This window comes from Pan paniscus, chromosome 12 (assembly GCF_029289425.2).
Source record: "Pan paniscus chromosome 12, NHGRI_mPanPan1-v2.0_pri, whole genome shotgun sequence".
Classification (NCBI taxonomy): Eukaryota; Metazoa; Chordata; class Mammalia; order Primates; family Hominidae; genus Pan; species Pan paniscus.
Window position 1 is genome coordinate 97119809 of NC_073261.2, and position 12689 is coordinate 97132497.

Below are 12689 nucleotides of genomic sequence, written 5' to 3' on the forward strand. Positions count from 1 at the left end.
ATTATAATATAGGCACTCTGCAAAAATGGCTGGTCCGTGTTTTTCTCAAAAAATTCATGCAAAGTTGGAGGCAGAATACAATTGATCAGAAAACATCCAACATTTCAGGCATTTTTGGAGAGAAGTGCCTTATTCAAAGTCATCAGGCAAATGAGGGGCAGAGCCAGAACTGGAACCGGAGAGCTCCAGAGAGACACGGGGAAGATAATGGATTGTGACAAGCTGTCCATACAGTCCTCTGACTTCCTAAAGTCCAGATGGACACCCCACACTGTCACATTGATTGATGGAAGCACCAGTGATAAGACAGTCACAAATCCCCAACACATGGAACCAGCTGTACGTTTGTCTCCAGGAGGCTCTAGGTCAGAACATAACCTTCCCTTCTGCAAGCCTAAGTAGAATTGCCACCAGCCGAAGGGACAAAAGCAGGACCCTAATAGGCTCATTCTGTGACCACTTGGGTGTAAGCAAAGAAAATGGAGGCAGACCAAGAAGAGAGTTTAGATTTGTTTTTCACCGGGTTTTTGGCGGTCTCTTAAACAAATCTGACCCTAGATATAAGCTTGCCCTTTTCTAGTCCCAACTTCCCTGGATATAAAATACATGTTTGGCAACTGCTCTGAAAGTTATTAAAGTTGCAGCAGTAAACTATGGGAGGCCAGAGAATTTCAGACAAAAGTTATTGCATCGGTAACTCAGAAACTAATTCCTAAAACTCTTGACACATTTATCCAGAGGGCTAGTGCCAATATAGAAATGGAAATCGTTGTCAAGGGCCACTGTGTACCTGGAATTAAAATCCATCATTTCTCAGAGCAGAGAGCTAAGATTTTGGCAGAATATGAATACTCCTGCCTTTCACCACGATCTTTCCTCAAAAATAGGTCCTTTATTTTTCAGAAGAACAAGACAAATTCGGCTCTTTTTGTCTTTTTGTTTTATCTCCTTAAGAACCCCTTGTTTACATGTTCTTCTCAAATATTGCTTTCTTTGTCAGTCCCTCATTTAAACCGAAAGCCCTCCTTTTCCTTCAGTTGCACCAGTTTTATTGTGGATGGAAATCCTGCTGGGTACAGTAACAGAGAACAAACTTTACAGCAGCAATAATCCCTTCTACAGCATCTATTGTGGGGAAACTCAATACACTTTTATTAAATGGCTGAAGAATTGGCTTCAGTGATCTGAATTAACTACAGAGAGAAAAGATAGGGAAGAAGACTACCTCCTTCATTCAGCAGACACCCACCGCATGCCAGAGACCAGAGACATAAAGCTACCAGCCAGGAGCACCGCGCTGAAAGAGATGGTGGATGGTCTTAGGTGATGCCTTCATCACCAAAAGTTAGCAAAGGCAGAAAAGATTTGGTGGGAATTAGTGTTAGCAAGCGCATGCAGAAAAGGGCCCCCGATTTACTGTGGCAGGATTGACGATGTGCCTAAATGTGCACACATTTTGACTCTGATTCTAAGAATTTGTCCTTAGGCCGTATTTAGATAAGTACACAGAGTTAGCTTTGGCATAATCATGATCAAGAAAAAATCAGAAGCAATACACAGGTCATTAAAAATGCAATCATTAAAATGATAATGTAATCTATATTGTCTTGTGACATACCATCAAGTGAGCAAGTGCAACCACAGAGAATATGTACTATGGTCTCATTCATGAAAAATTAAAACGGATTAAAATGGACAGGTTGGGCTTGATGCAGTGGCTCACACCTGCAATCTCAGCACTTTGGGAGGCTGAGGCAGGTGGATGGCTTGAATCCAGGAATTGGAGACCAGCCTGGGTAACACAGTGAGACCCTGTCTCTGCAAAAAAATGCAAAAATTATCCAGGTGTGGTGGCTCACAGCTGTAGTCCCAGCTACTCAGGAGGCTGAGGTAGGAGGATCACCTAAACCTGGGGAGGTTAAGCCTGCAATGAGCTGTGATCACACCACTGCACTCCAGTCTGGACCGTACAGCAAGACCCTGTCTCAAGACAGAAAAAAAAAAAAAAACAACCTGACAGGTTGTTCCCTTAGGTGGTGACTATGGTTATTGCTGGACAATGGTATTCTAGGTGACTTTTACTTTCCATTATCAGCCTTTCTGAATAGTTGGATTTTCAATGCTTTTTATTTTTTACAGTGAGCATCACTTTATATTTAGGGGGTGGAAATATTTTTAAAAATTTATTTAATGGAAAGCTAGTTTTTCCCTTAATCCTTTACCACTTGTACTGCCATACCAAAGCCCAACCTACTGGTAAAAAAAAAAAAAAAAATGTGAAATATTGTGATGATTTCATAGATGTATAAATAAGCCAAAACCCACCATCAAATCATACACTTTTTTTTTTTTTTTGAGACAGAGTCTGTATCGCCAGGCTGGAATGCAGTGGTGATCTCTGCTGACTGCAACCTCCACCTCCCTGGTTCAAATGATTCTCCTGCCTCAGCCTCCCTAGTAGCTGGGACCGCAGGTGTGCACCACCACACCCAGCTATTTTTTGTATTTTTAGTAGAGACAGGGTTTCACCATGTTGGGCAGGATGGTTTCAATCTCTTGACCTCATGATCCGCCCACCTTGGCCTCCCAAAGTGACACTTTTTGTACATGTAATTTATTATATATCAATTATACCTCAATAAGATTGTTTTTAAGGAAAGAAAATATCAAATAATCTAGGTAATTTTTATTTTCCACACAAACCACTCAAAATAAGCAGGTAAATAAATCTACACACACACACACTCACACACTTGCAGACATTTATGAATCAATGCTGGAAAGTAAATTCGATGGTCCAATCAGTGACAGGAGGCTATTTCAAGAGGTTAATAGCATGAGCAAGGTGTAAAAGTGTTCATTTAATTTATTCTCTATTCTCTGACAGTGTCAGTATCCTTGATTATAGGTGGGTGCCAAGCTCACCATTTCACCTGCTTCCATCTTTTTCTGTTGGCACTTTTTGCAAAGTCCACGTCAGTCTTAGGTACCTTTTACCCCAAAATACATGCTTCGGTGCACTTTAATTTTCCTGCAGTAAATAAATAGTTCTTACTAGCTTCCCTCTTAAGTAACTGTAGAACAAACCTGAGGGTTCCGAGACTTTCTATCAGATAAAATTCTGAAAACCAATCATTCTTTCTAGAGATAATTTTGAATAGAGTGATACATGTTTTGAAGACATTTCCTTGAGTCTACTTACTGGCAGGTTTTCTCAACTATATGTATTCTTTCTTGTGATACTAGCTACTCAAATAGTCCAAAGAGCTGCATTTGCCTTAAACAGAATATGACAAAAGGAATGCCAGTGGTGAGACTGGGTTCGTGAATTGGATCTCTAAGTTTGTTGGACTAAAAGAAAATAAGTATTTGCATGTTGCTGTCAGAATCACGGTCCTCAGTGCCACTTCGAGTCCCGTCTCTTGGGGCCCATGAAGAATGTGAGCCCTGAAGTCCCTGCAAGGACATGACCCTGTCCACATGTTAGGCCTAATTCTCATATCTGTTTCTCTATGCTTTTCTCCTCTGCTTTCCAATGCAACCAGTTGGACAGTGCTCCAGGGAAGAATCGGGCGCCCAGACAACCCGTTTCGAGTGGCCCTGGAATACATCTCCAGTGGAAACCACAGCTTGTCTGCAGTGGACTTCTTTGCCCTGAAGAACTGCAGTGAAGGTATCTGAATCTGGCTTTCCCACGCTCCTTGGTAGCCTATTGTGTTAGATGTGTCAATAACCTGCAACCATGTTTGGCTGGGAATGTGCACACTTATGAAGAAAAGTCTAGAGTGGGCTGGGTGCTGTGGCTCACACCTGTAATCCCAGCACTTTGGGAGGCCGAGACGGGTGGATCACTTGAGGTCAAGAGTTCAAGACCAGCCTGGCCAACATGGCAAAACCCTGTCTCTACTAAAATTACAAAAATTAGCCTGGTGTGGTGATGTGCGTCTGTAATCCCAACTACTTGGGAGGCTGAGGCAGGATAATTGCTTGAACCTGGGAGACAGAGGTCACAGCGAGCCAAGATTGTGCCGTTGCACTCCAGCCTGGGCAACAGAGCGAAACTCAGTCTCAAAAAAAAAAAAAGTCTAGAGTGTTTTAGGGGCTAGTTCTGAATGATACCAGGTGATCCATATCCCAGATAATCAATTTCAAAGAGCTGGTATAAAATGATATCTACCTTGAGAACACATAGGCACATAGAAGGGAACAGCAGACATTGGGGCCTAACGGAGGGTGGAGAGGGAAGGGTGGGAGGAGGGAGAGGATCAGGGGCCCAAGAATGAAGCGTGGACCCAGAGGAAGCCTGAGGCACTCCCAGACCTAAATTCTCAATTTAGGCTATTCCTGAATAACTTTGAAGGCCCATGTCCCACAGTCATCTGTTCCATGTACAGGCCTGGATTTGAACTTTGTGCCTCTGGGAAGTGGTGTGTGAAAGGGATTCTCTTAGGGAGGAAGCCCTACTGACCCCTCACCAACCCAGCTTCTTTTGCCCCTGTGGCTCTTCATTTATTGCTGGCTTTGCAGGAAATTTTATAGTGTATTTTGTTTTCGTTGTTTAATCAAAACTGGTTTATGTGTGGGGAAAAGAAAAATCACCATAATGTGATAGACTGAACCACAGTTCAAGTTGAAAAGGTGGTTAACCTATGATATGAGGCAATGTATAAGAAACATGTGGTTTGGGAGCAAGCCAGGAGCTTGTACAAATGTTTCCGCACTCATGAACTTGAAGATTTGTGAATGTCTCTGGACATCATCAGTCCTCACAGATGTCAAGGATCTATGTACCACACAAAAGAGGCCATCTGTTGAAATGGAACCAGTTAACAAGAATGTGACAGGGAGAAAGTATCAATTCCCAGAATGTTCTCATTTGATCATCATTAGGAAAAAGGAATAAGAAACTGCAAAAGTCCAGATATCAGGCCCACTACAAATACTCCTGCAAAAATTTCTTGACCTGAAAAAAATTCTTTGCATGTTAAAATCAAGGATCTCAAGCTATAGATGTTTTCTCCCTTGCCCTGCAACTCCCTCTCACCTAAAAACATTCATCCCCCATAGCCTGTGTTGCATTCGCGGTGAGTCTGTTCCAGAGACCCATTCCTGTCTGCTTTTCTATCTTTACAAAACCAATAGAGTTGACCTCCCTAAAATCTGTCTAGTTTTTTCTAATCTTTCTAATCTCAGAAAGTCTCCGCTGGCAGGGCACCCTCTTAGAGGAGGGAGAAGATGAGTCTTCCTCTGATTCCCTAGAGAAAGTGGCTTGGCCCAGATACCTGGGGAAGTTCTCATGGTCCAGCTTCCTTCTTTCAGTGTCTCTAGCTCCAAGAACAGATGGTCTCCATGAGGAGGCAAATGTTCTCTGTGTTTCTTCTCTGGGTCAGACCACCTGTGGTCAACAAGGGATGTGGAGTGATTGATTGATACGGATGTGTAAGGCAGAGAATAGTGAAGAACAAGGTGATCTCAGTGTTTGCTTAGAACTTCTAAATTTCCTTCCCATAGAAAACAAATTCAGGTGCGCATCAGTAGGCATAGACAAATTGCAGACATAAGAATCATCCTAAAATTACACTCATATTTAAAGGGAAGGGGTTACTTTAAAGGCATACTCAATGTCTATTCGATGTAGGCAAATGTCTATGTTTTCTGGGGTCATTGCTTTGGTTAAGCCAGAAGAAGAGGGGATAAAAAGAGAAAAATGGTGTCTTTGAAGGAGGTGAATAGGGCTGGCAACATTACTGGCCAGGACTGTAGGAAGGTCTGCAGGATGCCTGGTCTATATTTCTGATAAGAACTTGGTCCCTTCATGATGAGGCACAGATAGAGCACAAGGGAAACACAACTGTAGAACTCCACAGCTCTTCCTTGGCCCACAGCAGAGACGTGCCATTTTAGTTCATCTGGAGAAGGCTCAAGGAGACATGGGACAATTCTCCCCGCATTGGAGACAATATCTATCTGTGGGTGTCATCAAGACAGAGGCCATGCCTGTATCCTCTCTACATCCTTACACTTATCACAGTGTGTGACACTAGGTAGGTGCTCAGTTCATCTCAGTTGATATGGACTAATAGCAAAAAGCTAACATTGACAGAGCACTCGCCATGCGCAAAGCCAAGTGTCAATGCCTTTATGTGTTACATCATGCAAGCTTTACGATAATGCTGTAAAGCAGGGACTAGTATCCTCATTTTACAGATGGGGAAACTGAAGCTCACAGAAGTTTCAAAACTTGCCAGGGTCATTCAGTTAGTGAAAAGTAGAGTCAAACTCGATCCCAAGTTGATCTGATGACAAAGCCAGTGTTTCTGTCCACTACACTCTACTGCCTTTGTGGAAGAGGCTGAGGTTTCATTTATTTCCTGAAAACCTTAGCATCATCTTTGACTCTTCCTGTTCCTCTTACCACTACACCCAAATTGCCAGAACCTTTACCTCTAGACTTGCTTTTGCCTGTATTCTGTCTGTCTCTGTCTAGATACTTGATATGGTTTGGATTTGTGTCCTCCCCTTCCCACCAAATTTCATGTTGAGTTATAATCCTCAGTGTTGGAGGAGGGGGCTGGTGGGTAATTGGATCATGGAGGAGGATCTCCCTCTTGCTATTCTCGTGATAGTGAGTGAGTTCTCATAAGATCTGGATGTTTAAAAGTGTGCAGTGGGCCAGGCACAGTGGCTAATGCCTATAATCCCAACACTTTGTGAGGCTGAGGTGGGTGGATTACCTGAGGTCGGGAGTTCGAGACCAGCCTGACCAACATGGAGAAACTCCGTCTCTACTAAAAAAACAAAAAACAAACAAACAAAAATTAGCCAGGCGTGGTGGCACATGCCTGTAATCCCAACTACTCAGGAGGCTGAGGCAGGAGAATCGCTTGAACCAGGGAGGCGGAGGTTGCGGTGAGCCAAGATGGCGCCATTGCACTCCAGCCTGGGCAACAAGAGTGAAACTCCATCTCAAAAGACGAAAACAAAAACAAAAGTGTGCAGCAGCCAGGCAAGGTGGCTTATGCCTGTAATCCCAGCACTTTGGGAAGCTGAGGCAGGTGGATCACGAGGTCAAGAGATCAAGACCATCCTGGCCAACATGGTGAAACCCCGTCTCTACTAAAAATACAAAAATTAGCTGGGCGTGATTGTGGGCGGCTGTAGTCCCAGCTCCCCGGGAGGCTGAGGCAGGAGAATCACTTGAACCCAGGAGGCAGAGGTTACAGTAAGCTGAGATCGCGCCAGTGCACTCCAGCCTGGTGACAGAGTGAGACTCTGTCTTAAAAAAAAAAAAAAAAAAAAAAGTGTGCAGCACCTTCCTCATTGCTCTTTTCCTCCTGCTTTAGCCGTGTAGGATGTGCCTGCTTCCCTTTTGCCTTCTACCATGATTGCAAGTTTCCTAAGACCTCCCCAGCCATGCTTCCTGTACAGCCTGTGGAACCATGAGCCAATTAATCCTCTTTTCTTTATAAATTACCCAGTCTCAGGTATTTCTTTACAGCAGTGTGAGAATGGACTAACACAATACTACTGTTGCTGTCTCTTGGATATACCCTTCTGACTTCATATTCCCAGCTGTGTGTCTTATTCTTTCTATATTCTTCATATAGGCAGACTTGAATTTTGGCAGCAGCCAACTGGTCTCCCTGATACCATTCCATCTTCCACACGTTGCCAGATAAATCTCCTCAATATTACTCCTTCTTTTGTGGCGCTTTCATGTGACATAGGTCATTTCTTATTGCCTCCCACATCAGAAAATAATAGAAAAAGGGGCCTAGACTGGACCACCTTACTCATTTCCTGGGGCCAGGAAATGTCATTTGCAGCCACAGAAATTCTCCTTGGAAGACTTTATTCTCTACATCTAAATTTAGTAGGTGTTTTATAATTGTTTCCAATTTAATCATTTTGGGATCCTAACTTGAAGTTCAAGACCTTGTCTTACATTTCTTTTATTTCTCCAGGGAGCAGCTAGCATGGTGCTAAACACACAGAAAACACCACACGAATACACGTTGACTGATTGGTTAATCAATCAATTGACAAATGCTGCACCTTCTTTTATAGCTTTGGGCTATTACCCTACTACTTCCAAAAGAAAGTAGCTGTAAGTAGAAATGGCTTGGAAGAGGTTTTTCACTGAAAGGCCAGTGAAAGAGCAGCTTACACAATCAGCACAGACAAGAGAGACATCAGCCCCCAGAGACACCCATGGCTGGGCTCCCAGGGAACCCTTAGCCCATTCAGAAAAACCTTTCTTGAGCAGACAACCCAGAGCAATAGGATCACGCAGGACACTCACCGGGACCCCTCAGGTTCAGAGGTGCCTACAGCAACACATACGTCAGAATGGGAAAGACTAGCTTCTTGAAAGGGATTTGAAAAGGACCAGTGTGCCAGGTGTGGTGGCTCATGCCTGTAATTCCAGCACTTTGGGAGGCCAAGGTGGGTGGATCACCTGAGGTCAGGAGTTCGAGACCAGCCTGGCCAACGTGGTGAAACCCCGTCTTTACTAAAAATACAAAAAAAGTAGCCAGGCATGGTGGCACGCACCTGTGGTCTCAGCTACTCGGGAGGCTGAGGCAGAAGCTTGAACCCGGGAGGCAGAGGTTGCAGTGAGCTGAGATGGCACCACTGCACTCCAGCCTGGGCGACAGAGCAAGTCTCTGTCAAAAAAAAAAAAAAAAAGGAAAGAAAGAAAAGAAAGAGAGGGAGGGAGGGGAGGGGAGGGGAGGATCAGCATGGCCCTGAACAGCTCCTAAAAATGCACAGCTTTGCAAACCCTCATCTAGCTCTTCCATGCACTAGGCCCTGTTCTAAGCATGGTACATATGTTAACTCATTCAATCCTTACAACAATGCTATGAGGTATGTAATATTATTCTTATCATTATTATTCCCATTATTATGGATAGATAAATCAAGGCACAGAGACCTAAGTAATTTCCTCAAAGTCACACGGCTGGTATTGAAATGGAGGCCATCTGGCTCCAAAATCCATGTTCTTAGCTACCACACCTTGCTGTTTGCACAGAAGATCTCTGCTGGAAGGGACACCAGAAATATCTAATCTGTCTCCCTTGCCATGTGGAAATTGAATGAACAAAGACCCAATGATTTTCCTTGAAATGTGATACACTAAATTACTGACCAGCCCAAGGTGCTTTCTGCCTCCACCTTATGGTTGTCAAGTTCTCAATTTTTCTAAGAAATCAATTCAGTATTTCCCTTTCCCAGCTCAGATTGTTCAGAGGCAGTTGAAATGGACCACTGCCACTAGTCAATATGAAGACAAAGAGCTGCAAAGGAGCTCCCCCATGAAAAACAAGGAAATACAGATAGCTCCTGTGTGAGCCTACATACATTTTATAGCAGGCCACTATATCTCCTCTTCTCTTTCAGGAACCTACAAAAACACATCTGAGGTTTCCCAGGCCACAGCCACATTCAGCTCACTAACAGATTTCTCAAAAGAAGTAATCTTCTTGGTTCCTTACTCTACTGAGATAATTTCATACACATTGCTTCTGATTCATTCATTAGAGAGGATGTCATAACCTTCACCTTACCCGTGAGAAGTTATTTCTCTAACTTCTCTGGCTCAGGAAGGTGAAGGTATCCAAAGTCAAATGCAGTCCCATTATTATGGATACCTTGAAACATATGTCCCCAAAGAGTTTGAGATGCACAAATACCATTTTTTAACTTCTCCGGGGCTAAAATGAGGGTGTTTGAACTCGACTCGTGGTCTTCAAACCTTTTCTAGAGGCTGAAGCCTTAATTAAAACAAAGTCTTATATGGAAGCCCAGTATATAAAATGATACAAGTACAGCTGTCTTTGGGGGCGCCTAGAACCCACCTGTTCCAGAGCCCTTGACATTCCCCCTCAATGGGGCTTCATGAAATACATTTTAAGAACCACTGGACAGTCTGATTCTAAGCTCTCTTTTTTTTTTTTTTTTTTTTTTTTTGAGATATAGTCTCACTCTGTTGCCCAGGCTGGAGTACAGTGGCGCCATCTCAGCTCACTGCAACCTCCGCCTCCTGGATTCAAGGAATTCTCCTGCCTCAGGCTCCTGAGTAGCTGGGATTACAGGCGCGAGCCACCACGCCTGGCTAATTTTTGTATTTTCAGTAGAGACGGGGTTTCACCATGTTGGTCAGGCTGGTCTCGAACTCCTGACCTCGTGATCCGCCCACCCTGGCCTCCCAAGTGCTGGGATTACAGGTGTGAGCCACTGCGCCTGGCCTCAGCTCTCCTATTAACTCCAGTTTTTATGGTCTGGTCCTAGATGTTACACTTATTTAAAATATGAAAACCAAAAATAGGTATATTAACTGTATCTTATTTAAAAAATTAGGGCTTAGCACAAGGCTATTAGACTTTGAATATGGGCCATTTTCACAAGGCAAGTTCTTGTCCAGGTGGGTTCTGGCTTTGAGGTACTGGATATGTAGGTAGTATAAATATTTCCAGGAAAAAATGGGTAGCATCCTGTAACCTTGTCCCCCTCTCTCTCCTTCTTCTCCACCAAAGACAATGTTGGGCAATGGAGGATGTCTTTCTTAGCCTGAAAGGGGACAAGAGGAAATGAAAGAAGCTGAACAAATAGATTCAAATCTTTGGCCAGCCATGTGGAACCAATCAACATCTAGAGTAGGCTCCAAAATCCAGCTGGGTAAATGAGGGATTACTTCATGGGCTCCTAGCAGCCTGGCCCAAACTGGGCATTTTCTCTTCCAACAGCAAGCAACGCCTCAGCAGGATCCTCAGTCTGTGCTTGTAAAATGTAGATCACAGTGGCACTCTGTCTTGGGGCTGCCAGCAGAAAACTCTGTATGTAGCAGGCTCAGCTATCCATCCATCCATGCATCCACTCATCTATGCCACAGACAGTTTCTGAGCAAGTACTAAACTGGGTACATGCTAACATTAATATAAAATAGTTGTTTCTGTCTTAGGACTGAATTTTGGTGTGGTTGCTTTAACATTTCCATTCTACTTTACATAGAACTATTTCTTAAAGGGCATCTTTGAGTTATATTTAATTTGCACCCTAACCCTAACCCTAAGGGTTGTAAGGGTTTGTGCAAAGTAAGTGCAAATCTTACGAAGAGTTTGTAAGAGTTAAAGAAAGAGGAAAGAAACACAAAATGCGGCTCAATGGTTAAAAACAGATTTATTTTAGAGAAAATAAACCTGAGAGGGGCTTCTGGCCAATTTTGGTCAGGAGAGCTTTCTCTTACAGACTAAGAGTATATATTGGTTTTACGGTGAGCAGGCTTATCACAAGCTTGGAATGTTTCTCTGTGGGAGAGAAGTTTATGGGGGGTTGGAATTTCTCTGGACGGAGGAGAGGTTATCTTGGGGCTGACATCTTTCCGGCCAGAGGGAGACTATCTCGGGGCTAGCATGTCTCTGGTTGGGGAGGAGTTTGGAATGTTTCTGGTCAGAGATGTTATTTGTGGTTTATGGTCATGCTGACCTTGGCCATTAGGCTGATGTCCTTTGGATTTAGGTGGTTTTTGATTAAGATGAACTTTAGGATGAGGTGCTTGTCCAAGATGGCAGTGCTCCTCCTCTGTCAGTACTGAATAGGTGTTCCATTCCTGGAGATGTCTTCCTCCAAAGTAGTTCCAACATTCCTTTCTCAGAAAGACCACAGAATGAGCACTGAACCAGAATCAGAAAACCTGGATTTAAGTCTCCTTCCTACCTCTCACTTGCCATAGACTAGCTATCACACTTCAAATCATTAAAGATTTCCCTCATAACTGGAACATAGATTGGGTTTTTGTGGGGTTTTTTTGTCATTTAAAATAGAGATAGGCCGGGCGCAGTGGCTCACACCTGTAATCCCAGCACTTTGGGAGGCCGAGGCAGGCAGATCACGAGGTCAGGAGATCAAGACCATCCTGGCCAACATGGTAAAACCCTGTCTCTACTGAAATACAAAGATTAGCTAAGCGTGGTGGTGGGCGCCTGTAGTCCCAGCTACTTGGGGGGCTGAGGCAGGAGAATGGCGTGAACCCGGGAGGCAGAGCTTGCAGTGAGCCGAGATGGTGCCACTGCACTCCAGCCTGGGAGACAGCGAGACTCCGTCTCAAAAAAATAAATAAATAAAAATAAAATAAAATAGGGGTAACAATATGTCAGTAGTTGTCTCAAAATTGACCTCATGCTGAGGGTCAGTGAGAAGATGGCTGTGGAGGTGCCTTGTAAATGATGCCATGAGCTACTTAACCTCTCTGGGCCTCACCTCGCCTGAAGCCTTTGAGAACTAACCTGCTTCCTTGCTCCTGCTGTTTCTCATGTAGAAATTACCATTCACAGAAACAAACTGGCTCCTCTGAGGCCTCCTGCAGAGCTTTGTGATGTTAATTATTGACCTAATGCCAAGAGGGTGATGAGAGCCACACACTGCCAACCTGGGGAGGTGCCACCACCTGGAGCAGTCACTTCAGGGCACTCAATCAGCCGTGCAATGGTGGGCTCTATTGCTTGGAAGTGATCACCAAGGAGAAATCGCAGTCACGACCTTAGTATCCTCACTTAGTTCTAGTGCCTATCTCCAGGTGGATGTTCAACTCCATTTTAAAAACGCTCTCCTTCTAAACTCCCTATTTCCAAAATCTCCTGCCCTTAACTTACCGTGGACTGAACCATTTAAAAGATAAGCATGAAAAT

General features: G+C 43.8%; 1 protein-coding gene across 1 annotated transcript in view; it reads left to right on the top strand.

The window, feature by feature from the left end:
- ALK (ALK receptor tyrosine kinase) overlaps window positions 1-12689 on the top strand; it is a 732337-nt gene that overhangs the window by 535989 nt on the left and 183659 nt on the right. Inside the window, exon 5 of the mRNA XM_003827145.4 lies at window positions 3546-3673. Within this exon, the coding sequence (XP_003827193.2) occupies window positions 3546-3673 (128 nt within the window). The remainder of the gene's footprint in view (window positions 1-3545; window positions 3674-12689) is intronic.